General features: G+C 58.1%; 1 protein-coding gene across 2 annotated transcripts in view; it reads right to left on the minus strand.

Moving 5' to 3' along the window:
* The window catches only part of IDH3B (isocitrate dehydrogenase (NAD(+)) 3 non-catalytic subunit beta), a 37,521-nt gene that overhangs the window by 4,304 nt on the left and 20,368 nt on the right, over positions 1-12,849 (minus strand). For both annotated transcript variants that reach the window (XM_081332339.1, XM_081332338.1), the window contains exons 2-10: positions 3,067-3,123; positions 2,922-2,975; positions 2,759-2,842; positions 2,519-2,639; positions 2,360-2,420; positions 2,071-2,203; positions 1,086-1,219; positions 368-470; positions 46-192 (exon numbers count right to left, since the gene is read on the minus strand). In XM_081332339.1, coding sequence (XP_081188465.1) covers positions 46-192; positions 368-470; positions 1,086-1,219; positions 2,071-2,203; positions 2,360-2,420; positions 2,519-2,639; positions 2,759-2,842; positions 2,922-2,975; positions 3,067-3,117 — 888 coding nt within the window. In that variant the 5' untranslated portion in view covers positions 3,118-3,123. The remainder of the gene's footprint in view (positions 1-45; positions 193-367; positions 471-1,085; positions 1,220-2,070; positions 2,204-2,359; positions 2,421-2,518; positions 2,640-2,758; positions 2,843-2,921; positions 2,976-3,066; positions 3,124-12,849) is intronic.

Below are 12,849 nucleotides of genomic sequence, written 5' to 3' on the forward strand. Positions count from 1 at the left end.
CCCCGAGGGGGGAGGGGGCGCACCCAGGCCCAGCCTCGTCCTCACCAGCTCGAACACGGCAAAGTCCGCGCTGTAGCTCTCCCCCGGGACCACACCGGCCCCGCCAACCAGCCCGGCTGCCAGGTTGTCGATGATGTTGCCGTACAAGTTGGGCATGACCAGGACATCAAACTGGTACGGGTTCTGCACCAGCTGGAAAACAGGCGTGGAAGGTCTGGCTGCAGAGCCTGCCCGAGACGGATCGGGCCCTGGAGCCCCGAGCAGCACAACCCAGGAGCCACCACAGAACGTCTGGAAGCTGCCCAGGCTGGCTGCTGAGGAAATGCCTGGCGGGTGCAGGCAGCCCCCCCCAGGCTCGAAGCCCTACCTGCATGCAGCAGTTGTCTATGATCATGGTCTCGAAGGTGATCCTGGGGTACAGCTCAGCCACCTCCTCGCAGCAGCGAAGGAAGAGCCCATCCCCCAGCTTCCTGGAAAGAGGGGAGAGACGTCGGATGCCCTAGATGACCCCCAAGGACTCCCCCCCCGCCGCCAAGAATGACCCCGACATGGCCGAGAAGGCTCAGCCTGAACGAAAGGGGCCGAAGGGGTCAGCTGGGGGAGCCAGGAGGCCCGGAGGGCAGTGGCTTCTCGGCAGGCAGCGGAACCGGAAGGAATCCAGCCTTGGGAGTGGCTGGCTCGCCTGGGCCGCGAGTGAATTGTCCTGCCTAGGAAGGGCCACGGAGGGCAGCCCCTGACCCCCTCGTGCCCATGGTTGAGCCTTCTTCCCAGGCCCCAAATTAAGCAGGTGGGACAAGTCTGCAAGGTGGCTGCCTTTCAGCACCAGGGCAAAGGAAGAGGACGGAGAGGGGGGCACGTTCCGGTGTGCCACAACTTCCCCGATCGCAACATCCGTATTTGTTTGACATACAGGGCTCTATATAGCACGTACTTTGGCTTGTGTCAATTTTGCTCCAAAGCAGGCGCCTCTCTGGGCCATCCAAAGCTGCCAGAGATCTGGGGGGGGGATGTCATCCGAAGGTCTTCGCCTCCCCACCCTCCCCGGATCCGCTGAGGCAGACAGGCAGGCAGGCAGGCTCACTTACATGATGTTGGCCTTGTGCACCGCAGTGACTTTGTTCCTCCCCTTCTTGGTGGCAAAGTCAAAGGCAAACTTGGCGATGCGCTGGGATTTGGCCCGCGTGACGATCTTCAGGCATTCAATGACCCCCTTTGCGCTCTGAGCACGGAGAGGCAGAAGCCGTCCCTGAGCCCCTCGCTGGAGTCGCTGGCCACCCAGCTCCCCTGGGCCCTCCGCTCCCTGCACCGTCTCTGTCAGCCTGGCCACTAAATGGAGCAGGTAGCCCAGCAGCTGTTTGCGAAGCCACCGCTCGAGAGCACCCACATTCCGCATCGGGGCTCTGCTCTTTCCCCGGCTGTAGCACAGCCCAGAAGCCGAACACAAGCAAGTCTCACCCACCCACCCGGCTAAGTATAGCATAAGGGCGGGCCTCTTTCCTTCTTACCTGTATCTTTTCCAATTGCATCCCCAACCCTCCCCCCAGCTGCGGACTGTCACAGGTCCGTGGCCTGTAGCTGAGCGAAGCTTCATCTGCCTTTGCAGCCCCTCCCAGCGCCACCAACTCCGCTTCTCCTCAGCTCATCGGGCATCAGATGCTCTTAGGAGTGCTGTAAACTGCTCACGTGAGGGATGCACATTGTCCCCTCCTCAGTCCGTGGAAAAATTGTCTTCCCCAAAACTGGTCCCCAGTGCCCAAAGCTTTGGGGGCCGCTGCTGCAGGCTGAGCTTGGTGGCTGACTGGGAAGCCACTTAAACTGTGCAAAGCCCTGCTGGTCACTGCCAGGTTGCTCTCCAGCCTGCTGTGCCTGTCGCTAAGCCGGCTGCCTTTTATGCCGCTGGGAAACTAACATGACACACACACCCCGGCCACCCCGCAGGGCCTCAGTGGACGCTTTGGGCTGGAGCAGCCCCACTCGACTCACTGGAGACGTCAGCAGCGCTGCCCCTCCCCCGGACCCCTTTGGAAGCCAGGCCAGTGCAGCCGCAGGTCAGCGGGACGTGGCGCCCACCTCGTGCTCCAGGGAGCTGTACTCGCCCTCCGTCTGCTCTCGGATGATCACCAGGTCCAAGTTGTTGTGCCGAGTTTTATAGCCAGGCAGGCTGCTGACGTGAACCACGTTGGCAAAGAGGTCAAGCTTGCGCCTGCAAGGAGGAGCCAGGGGTGGGTTGTGTCCAGCATACAGGCCTGGCCCTCCCTGCTGGCCCCCCACCCTCCGCAACCAAAGGGCTGCAGAGTGGACGCAGGGGGGGGTGAGGAAGCTGCAGTCGCTCCCCCCCCGCCCGACGTCAGCGACCTACCTGAGCCTCATGTCGTAGGAGGCCAGCTCCCCTTTGTACTCCATGGGGGTGTGGATTTTCCCTGCAAGGAAGGCCGAGGGGGGCCAGGCGTGAGGGGGGGCGAGGGAGCGAGGGTCGCCCAGCCTCCTCCCCAGACCCCCACCCCCGGAGGGGCCTCACCGATGAGGGCCACCTTGCTCTTCTTCATGGACTCCAGCACCTCGTCCAGGATCTCCTCCGAGGCCATGTTCTGCACCTCGCTCAGGTGGTGCTCGTCGAACTGCACCGGCACGCCCGCCACCTGCACGGCCCCGGGGGGGGGGAGGGGGGGAGAGCAAAGCGGGGAGAGGGCGGGCAGGGCTGGCGCAGAGCCCCTCCCCCCCTGGGCGCCCCCCCCCCGACCCCCCCGCCCGGCCTCACCTTGAAGACCTCCTTGACGGAGTGCATCAGCTCCGGGCCCACGCCGTCGCCAGGCAGCAGCGTCACCGGGAAGGCCCGCTCCGCCTGCAACGAGCCGGAGGGTCGCAAGGGGCCGCCGCCAGAGCCCCCCCCGCGCCCCCCCGCGCCCCCCCGCGCCCCTCACCTGGGCCGGCCTCTGCAGAAGCGCCGCCGAGCCGGAGAAGCCCCGCAGGAGCCGCTGCAAGAGAGGGAGGGAGGGAGGGCCGGGTGAGCCGCTGAGCCCCGCCGCTCGCCCCCTCCCCGCCCCCGCGGGACCCCCGCCCGCTCACCCCGCAGGCCGAGACCGCCCGGGCGCCCTTCAGCGCTCCCGCCAGCGCCATCGCTCTCCAGGCACCACAGAGAGGCCGGCCGGGAGCGGCGCTCGGCCTTCCGGGCGCGCCGCCGGAAGGGGCCGGCTCTCGGCTGCCACGAGCGGCCGTCGGGATTGGCCCTTGCCCTGACAGCGTCCCTCCTCCTGTCCACGCCCCTCGGTGAGCACGTGACCGGGGGAACGCGCCACTTCCGGCCTTCGCTGGATTCGGAGGAGGAGGAGCCAAAGCCGGACTTTTTTTTTTAACTTGGTGACTTACAGACGGGGCGGGACTTCAACTCCCAGAATGCCCCGGCCTCTTCAAGGCTGTGGGGGGGGGGCGGCGAAGCTCGCATCGGGGCGAGCGGGGCGCGTCGTCTGAATGCAGCCGCTGCGGAAGGGCGGATAAAGCTCAGCGCCCCCCCCGCCTCTCTCGCAGCGCTCGTTCCCGTCTCCGCAGCCCCCCGGCCCCCCCCGGGCAGCCCCCCTGGTCGCCCAAGCGTCTTCTCCGCCCGGGCAGCCCCGGAAGGGCCGAAGTCGCGGCCGGGATTCCTCGGCCTCCCCCCCCCAGGGCTCCCGGGCGCTGAGCATCCCCGGGGGAGCCGAAGAGCCCCGTCCCCCCGCAGAGAGAGGCGCGGAGGAAAGCGGCTGGCTGGCTGGCCCCTGGCTGGCCTTCCCCGGCGGGAGGGGAGGGCTGGGGCGGCGGGGCTGGGCACAGCTGAAGAAGCCGGTGGGTGCCGGGAGATCCCCGCGCGGGTCGCGGCAGCTGCTGAGTTCGGGGCAGGCCGGTCTGATAGGGTTGAAGAAGAAGAAGAAACGGCCCAGACCGCAGGCCAGATTGTGAGGTTTAACCTGCCCAGCCAGGAAAGGCGATGCAGACGCGCCTCCGCGAAGAAGCCCTGGAGGGTCCGAAGGGAGAGGGGGGAGGAGAGGGCGGCGTCCGGGGGGGGAAGGTGGTGGCCCCTCCGGCAAAGAGAGCGGCTTCAGACCGATGAGCTATTAGCGGGAAAATGGTTGTTTTTATTAACGTTATTTCGGGCCACGTATTGTTGGGTTATTATTGTTTGTGGGAATTTTCTATTTCATTTATATTTTATATGTTTCTATTTTGGACGTACGCTTCTCCACCGCTGTGCCTCAAATGAAAACACATCTCAGATTTGGCTTTGACAGTCTTAATAATATAAAATAATAAATACCTTATAAAATAAGCCAATAAAACCCATTTCCGTCAGCCCCATCTAGGGAGCCAAATGTTCCTGAGCATCCGAAGGTGCTCTGAGGGGCTTGGTGTTGTCTCTCACGGGGAGGCGAGACCCCCACCCTCGTCCTCCCACACTCACCCCCCCCCTTGGGCCTTAAGCTGGCAGTTTTCACTTGGTGACCCAGCAGCTATTTTACTGGATGAAAGCTGCAGCCTTCCCTGGAGAATTGCTACCTGCTGGGTCCCGGGTGGGGCTCTTTGGGCAACCAGGGAGCCCCCCCCTCTTCCCCCTCCCAAAGGCGGGAGAAGGTTGGGTCCCTTCCGGAAATCTGCCTAGGGCTGGCTGTGCATTTTCCCCAGACTGGGAATCCACACAGGGCTTGAGCCAAAGGGGATTCAGTTGTTAATGACCTCCATTGTTGGATGGGGGCTTTGATTCCTCCCCCCCAGGACAGAACTTCCCCTCAGCTCTTGAAAGGGCCACTTTTAGCCAGAATGGGCCTTGAGCAGCCCTCTCTGGGCATGCAGTCCCCCCCTCCACCTGCCCTGCAGGGAAGCTTAATGGCCACTAAGAATCCAGGGTACTTCACACCCACCCTCTGATGAGCTTTGGAGGAGGCAATATTAATGATTAAATTTACTGGTCCATTCACGGAAACTGGATAATTATCCAGAGGACAAAGATAAGTGACTGATTGGAACAAAGCAAGAAATAATTACTTCAGAAAACTTTTTCCCCCGGCAATGTGAATTGAAATAAAATCCAGACATTTCATAAGTTACACTATTGTTTCTTACTTTTCCGCTGACCTTCTAATTAGCCTGAGCAATTAAGTAATGCCATGCAATGCAAATTCTGGAAGGGCCTTTTGCAAGACTTAACAAGGCAGTGAGGAACCTTAAGGCTTCAGCAAAGATCGTGATCGTAGCCCATTTTGTGATTATGAGATAAGCCCGCATGGAGCAGTCTTTAAGATGATTGCTGGCTTAATGTAATCAGCCAGAGTCCCCTGCCTTGAGCTGCAGTGTCATCACCACCTTTGGTGTCCGGGAATCGGGTGCCTCATTCCACGGACTGCCCCACTTCACTCTCTCACAGTTGTGTTATCCGATCTGACCTCAAGGGCCTCTTTAGAGTTTTTGTTCTAATGAGATACTTAACTACCCTCCATCTCTTCATCCAAGGCAGCAGCAGTTAAGATGATGGCTGCAACCTGAATTTTGTTTGAAGTGTCTCATTAATAGGAACCATGACATCACCCTGATTATCCAGGTCAAGGTTCTCAGTATTTTCTGCAGATATTGAAGGGGGGGGGGCAGTCAAGGTAAATACTTGCCCGCTTACTCTCCAAAACTCCTGTGGTGGTGGCAAGCTAGCCCTCATTCCACAGAAAACGCAGGTGTTCTCTCACAGGGAAATGGTTTATTTTGACCAGGCCTTCTATAAGCACTGTGTGGTGCTTAATTTATGGTTTTGCAGTGAAAAGAGCCAGGAAAACACCTGAAGCCAGACCCCCCCCCATCCATCACCTTCCGAGCATGCTCAGTCATGGCCCGCTGCCCCCAAGGCCTCCCTGGACCAAAAGAGAGCCGGAGGGGCTTTCGGAAGGATTCAACGGGGGGGGGGGCTCGGAAGGCCAAGCTGCCACCTGATCAGAGGCCTTTTGGAGCCTGGCAGTGGCAGAGAAGCTGAACTGGTCCAGGAAGCAGCCTGCCCTTGCCCACGTGAGGCACCCAGGGACCCTCTGGGCTCCACCCCTCGGCTCCGCAGGGCAGGGGCCTTGGATTCAGGCCCAGGGAGTGGGGCAGGTGGGCCAGCCCATCTAAGACCAGGGTGCCCCGTGAGCATCTCATCCCTGGCGCCATCCTCCCGGCTGTACTGCCTTCCATCTGCACCCGCTATGCATTCCCAGCCGCCCAAATGTGCCCCCTCCCCAGCCAAAGAATCCAGAAAGCCCTGAGTTAGCCAAGGAGTCCAGAACTGGGCCAAATCCTCTCCCCCTTGCCCGGGTGGGCATCAGCAGGTAGGCCCAGCTCTCTGCTCAGCTGGGCTGGGTTTGGTGGAGCAGGACTGCCTCTGAGAGAGAGAGAGAGAGAGTCTGTGTGTGTGTGTGTGTGTGTGTGTGTGTTGGCCCCTCTGAAGCAGCTGGCCACCCGCCCTCCCTGGCAGCCCCAGCTGAGATTGGGGGCGTGGGGGGGGGGGAGGCCTCTGGCATGTGAGTGTCCCACAAACAAACTAGGATGGAAGGAAGCAATTCTCCCCCTCCACACACACACCCCGGTCCTTTGATAGGTGTGAGGTGGGGGGAGTTGTGCTGGGCCCCATCCTGGGACAAACAAATCTGTTTGCCTTCCCTGGGGGGGAGCTCTTTGGAGAGCTGTTCTCTGACAAGCATGTTTAACCACTTTATGGGGTCTTGTTTGCAGAGCTGCCTCTGCAGGCTCCTTTGAAATGGGGGTGGGGGGGCCTCGGCAGCTGCTCCCCAATCTGCTCTCTGGGATGCCAGCTGGGACCCCTCGGCCAGCCTTTCCGAGGCGCTGTGCACCTTGATCTGAGCCAGGATCCTCTCGGGATGAGCCCGGCCAGCCTCTCTTTGTGGGGCTTGTCCAGATCACAGGCCAAAAGAAGCTGCAGCTTCTAAGGCTTCCCAGCGGTCCATCTGGGTCGGACCAAGGCAGCCCCCGCCCCAGGCCTGGCTAGCATACTTTATACTCCTGTCCTGGCACATGTGTGCATGACGCCCCCCCTTGGGAGAGTGGCAGGTCTCTGCTCAGAAAAGGGGGCTGGAGTTCTGGAGCCGGACCTGCTTCGGTCCAGGGTGGGCATTGCCCCTCCCCTGCCCTTCCGAGCCAGCATCCTTCTCCAGGACTTGGGCCTTGGTTGAGGGACCCCGGGCAATGGAAGCCGGCCTTTCACTGCCCCCTCCCTGAATACCGTGCGGACATCCCGCCCCCTCCCGCCTCCCTGGGCTTTATGAGCCCCGCTGAGCCCTTCCTGTGGCCCCTGCCTGCGGGGTCAATCGTGAGCATCCCCCAAGCCGGGCTCCCAGCGTGCCATCGGGCCCTGAAGAGGAGAGCGTGGGTCGGCCCTTTCAGGCCACAGCTAATCCCAGCTGGGAGGGCGGGAGGGACAAAGGGCAGCTGGGCTGGGGCTGCTGCCGGTCACTCCCTCCATCCCTCCAGCCGGTCCCCTCCCTCAGCTAATCCCATTGGCCCCCTTCCCTGCCACTTTGATGAGAAGGAGGATTACGCTGCCGGCATTGTCTGGCTGGGCTGGCCGCTTCCTCTCCTTTTTAGGATTAGCAGAGCCCTACATGCCAAACCCACCGAGGGGTGCCCGTGCCAGGGGGAGGGGGCTCTAGACAGGACCCCGGAGCTCAGCTACTGCCCTAGCAGCCATGTTGAAGAAGGGAGACCTTTGGGGGCTGCGTGGAAGGACCCAGCCCAGAGCTCAGAGGGAGGGGGCTCCGCTCTCCTGGCCCAGCCAGCCGGGCTCCTCGCCTTCCTTCTGGGGGTGGGCAGGTTTTCTCTTCCCCCCCCCCCGGAATCCTCCTGAAGGGCAGAATGAGGCCTGCTACTCACCTTCTCCTCAGGGTCTCCCCAATCTTCAGAGACGGGAGAAGAAACGCACCAACTTTTGCTTCCCGCAGCCTCTCTCAGGCTCCAGCAGCACCGAAGGGCAATTTTGTGTGAAAGAGCAAAATGAGGGAAGAAGAGGCACAATTCTCTCCTTTGCTCCCTCGGCCTTTCCTGCAGGCCCAGAAGTCTCAGGCGGCCCATCTCGGCAGCAGAATCTTCCCCAAACTCTTCTCTCCTCTCCTCTCTCCTTTTACCCCCTGGAAAACCCGTGAAGGTCCCTCCATCCCCTTCAGACCCAGATTTCATGTATCAAGCTGCTGTCCAGGCTGTGTTCTCCCTCCCACTTCCCACGGTTATCATTCTCACACCACGCAGGCTTTCAGTGGCCCCGCCAGGACACGGAGCTGGGCTGCCAGAGGGATTTCACTGCAGCCCTGGGCCGTGGCTTCCAACTTTGGGTGCTACGAAATTTCTCAGGAATGGAGCAATTTCTGTTGGCATAAAGATCGCCTGTGCTTGTAGCAGACAAAAGAAAGAGATAAGGAACCCAGCTCCTTCCTGACTTGTACCTTGGGAGAGACGGGCCTAGAAAATGCCTCTCCCCCCTGCTCAAGCCCCTTATCCCCAGGTGCCAAGAAAGTGAATTGGGCCGGAGGGGAAAATGCTGCTTCTGAATGGATTTGACCCTTGTCCCTCCCTCCCCATCCCACCACCCCAGGCAGACAGGCTGCCCTTGGGAGCACTCCTAGGTTAAGAATAGAATAGAATAGAATAGAATAGAATAGAATAGAATAGAATAGAATAGAATAGAATAGAATAGAATAGAATAGAATAGAATAGAATAGAATAGAATAGAATAGAATAGAATAGAATAGAATAGCTGGAAGGGACCTTGGAGGTCTTCTAGTCCAGCCCCCCCGCTCAAGCAGGAGAACCCATACCATCTCAGACAGGCAACAGTCCAGCCTCTTCTTAAAAACCTCCAGGGACGGAGCGCCCACGATTTCTAGAGGCAACTTCTGTTCCACTGGTTAACTGTCCTCGCTGTCAGGAAGTTTCTCCTTAATTCCAGATTGCTTCTCTCTTCGATCAGTTTCCAACCGTTGTTTCTTGTCCTGCCTTCAGGGGCTTTGGAGAATAATTTGCCCCTCTCTTCTTTGTGGCAGCCCCTCAAATACTGGAATATGGCTACCAAGTCACCCCTATTTTTTCTTTTTCTTTTCTTTAGACCTCGGCTCTTTTATGACTCATGGACTTCAACTCCCAGAATTCCTGAGTCAGCATACGTGACTCAGGAATTCTGGGAGTTGAAGTCCATGAGTCATAAAAGAGCCGAGGTTGCCTACCCCTGGACTAGCCAAACCCAAGTCCTGCAGCCGTTCTTCGTATGTTTTAGTCTCCAGGCCTTTGACCATCTTAGGTGCTCTTCTCAGAATTTTTTCCAAACTCTCAACACTCTTTTTGTGATATGGTGACCAAAATTGGCTGCAGTACTCCAGGTGTGGCCTCACTAGCCTTTATAAAGCGGTACTAATACTTCACACAATCTTGATTCTATGCCTCTGTTTATACGACCCAAGATTGTATTGGCCTTTTTGTGGTCGAGCGTGTTGGGTTGATCCAGCAGAAACCCCTTCATAGAGTGAAGCTTTAGTTGAAAAGACATTTAAACTGCAAGGGGAGAACATTCCTTCTGTCTCCAAGGCAGCCTAAAGCAAGCTTGCGTATTTGCAGATGACAACAAGAGCTGAACTTGCACATGCACTACTAACCAATCTTCCTCTCTAATTATTTGCTAATTTAGAATAAAGGAGGAGACTGGTGCAATTTTCACAGTCCAACTGGCAGCTGTTTATCTCTCTGGCCGATAAACTTTTGATTTTCTTCCTTCTTCAGTTCGGCTAAAATCTGTTTGCTTTGGGGGGGGCTGACTGTGGCTGAGCCCTTCTTCCTCCTCTGGTCTTCAGCTGGCTTCTCCCGATTTGCCCTTGAGCCAACAGCCCTTCCTCAATCCAGCCCTTCCTTATACAAGCCAGGTTTATCAGTCTAGATAGCTTCTAGTAAACACACAGTCTTCACCCTCCAGATCTGCGAAATTCAAATTTTAGGTGTCCCCTCTCTCCCGATTCTCCTCCTTCCTTCTTCACGGAATCCTCTGATCCTGTTCTTAAAACTGCTTCTGCTGCCCACCCATTTGCAGCCCCGCTGGGAGAACTGGTCTGCAGATCAGCCAAGCTGGGATCGACTGGCCTGGCGTGCTCCTTTGGGGGTCTGCAAGAGGTAATGGCAGGCAGATCCCCCAGCAGCCCGGATCTTTTCTAAGAATTCGTCGCAGGGCTGATCTTGCGTGAGTAGCAGGACTGACTTGGTCCAGGTCTCCCGAGACGTCTTGTGGCTCCTTCTCCAGGCCAAGGGGACTGGGAGCACACGCCCCTCCCTGGCAGGTCCTGGGACCTCGGATCCGTTACAAGTGGTCTCTGCTGCGGTTTTGGAAGTCCAGGCTTTCGGGCTATGGACACAAATTCATGACAGCGCCCGATGTTTTTCTATCTCCCCACTCTGGCTGGCAAAGCTTCCGCCAAGAACCTCTAGCTCCTTCCAGTGACAGAGAATTTCACACACACACACACACACACACACACACACACACACACACACACACTTCTGCAGAGAAGCCCAAGGAGCTCATCCCAGCCATTTTCCCCCAACCCCTTTGCAGGTAATCTTGTTTCATGCTTAATCAGTTCCGCTTCTTACTTCCCAACTAGAAGATCCCATAAAAATGCCACTGCACACCGAGGGAGCCCAGCAGATCCCACCTGCTCCTTCTGAAATAGGATCGGCAGTTCTGCCCCCCCCCCCCGCAAAAGTGGGCAGTGCACCATGGAAGCCCCTGTCCCAGCCCTCTGAGCTGCCTTTCCTTCCTCAAACATCAAATCAAATCTATCCTGTATTCCGAGGGGGGGGGGAAGAGCAGGAACTCCAGAGAGGGACGGCCTCCACCTGTTCTCAGGAAAAGACCCCTTGCGTCTTCAGCCAAGGGGGCCTGGAAGATCTGGGCCCCAGCAGGCCTTCTTTGAGGGAGGCCCATCCTGGGAGAATTCAGACCGTGGGGGGAGTCCTTGGTGCTCTCTGAGCTGGGATGTTTGCTTGCAGACCTTCCGTCACCCAAGGGGTAACAGTGGGATGACCTCGCCCATCATCCTCGCTTGCACTGAAGCTGGGGGGGGGCAATGGGAGGGATGTGATGGAGATGTATGAAGCCATGTGTGCCATAGACCAAGCGGACTTGGAGAAGCTTTGCTCCCTCTGGCCAAAAAGGAGGAAGGATTGCCAATCGGAAGCAGACCAAAGGAAGCCTCTTCTCACACAAGGCCCAGGGACCCTCCCGTAGGGCGCCTGACCGCAGCTGAGTCATTAATTTGCTAATTCATTACTGCTCAAAGAGATGATGACCACTAGCTGGAACAGCTCCCAAAAGGAACAGGAGCAGTTCAGGAAGGGCTACCCGGGGCTGGGAGTCTTGAAGGCTCCACATCACCACCAGTTTGGGACAGCACCCCCCCCCCAACCTCAGTTCTACAGCACCCCCCCCCCCATGAGTCTTCTCATGAGCTGCTTTGGCCACCCCCTCCCAACCGGGAAGCTGGAGGGATGGAGCCCGGCTTCTGCAGGCCACTTCCAGAAGAGCCACCGTAATATAAGCAAGACGGGAGAGGAATGGCTGCCAAATTTGGGGGAGGGTGATGCAGACCTGTGGGGGAGGGGAGGCATTGCTTGCATCCCTGCAGGCCCAGACCTGGCAATCCACAAAGCTGGACAGGTCCGGGCTTGCTGATGAAGGTCATTGTCCATGCTAACAGGGTCCTTGAGACCTGGAGATCTCTCTCTCTCTCTCTCTCTCTCTCTCTCTCTCTCTCTCTCTCTCTCTCTCTCTCTCTCTCCACACCCCCTCCCTCCCTCTCTCCCTTACACACACAAAGATCTTGACTGGCTTGTAGAATTTTAGTTTTCCTTGCAAGCAGGATAAGCATCCTGTGTGAAGGTAGCATAATTAATCAATCAGTTGTTCAATTAATTAATTATTGACACTTGACTAGTGACTCTGGGCGGGGGAAGGTTATAGGACAAACAAAATACATAAAAACAATTAAAACAGATCATTTAAAAATAAAAACAAAGCGGTGTCAAAGTACACCAAAAGTAGAATCTGTTAACTCTCCTAATTCTGTTTTTGGGCCTGAAGGAAGATTTCCCTAACCCCACTGCAAGGAATGCAGAAGGGATAATGCAAGTTAATACACAAAAGTCAGGAAATGGGGGGAGGGGGCTCCTGGTGTTCTCCTGGCTCTGGAATTACTACTCTGGCCAACCCCAGTGGAAAACATCTGGGGGTGCAGGCAACGTGGTTCTTGGGTCAACAAATGCTGCTGTGGCCCCTCTTGGCATGGGGGAAGGTGGGAGCGGCTATCCCAAGGCCCTGCCTGGGCACTGTGGGGTCTGGCCCAGCCTTGCTTACTCTGAGTGGCATCTTCCCCCTCTTCTCCTGGCAGGGCAGGTTGATCAGCGGTTGCAGCCTTGGGGTCCTAGGCTTTGCCAGGTGCCCTCTTGGTGGCCCCCACCCACCGGGGGTCTTGTGAAGCATTCCTCTTCCTGGGCAGCTGCATAATGTGCGAGGGTCTGTGGCTTGGCCAAAGCTTTGGCCTTCCACTCCCGGGCCCCCACCCTCCCTCTCCCCCCAAGCAGAAGAGCTGCCAGCCAGTATGCAGAAGGCAAGCCCCTCCCTCTACTTCCCTCTGGACCTCCAAGCCAGCCCTCCCCAGAGGCGGGTCCCCCTTGGGAAGGGCGCCGTCCCAGCAGGCTGATCCCCTCCTCCTGCCTTGTGCGGCGGCTGCGGAGCCCATTGGGTAACTAGGTTGCCTAAACCCAGCCAGAAAGTGGCTTAGCGCAGAGGACAAAACCACACGCAGGAGACGATCT

The sequence above is a fragment of the Vipera berus genome (genome assembly GCF_964194415.1).
Source record: "Vipera berus genome assembly, chromosome: 7".
Taxonomy (NCBI): Eukaryota; Metazoa; Chordata; class Lepidosauria; order Squamata; family Viperidae; genus Vipera; species Vipera berus.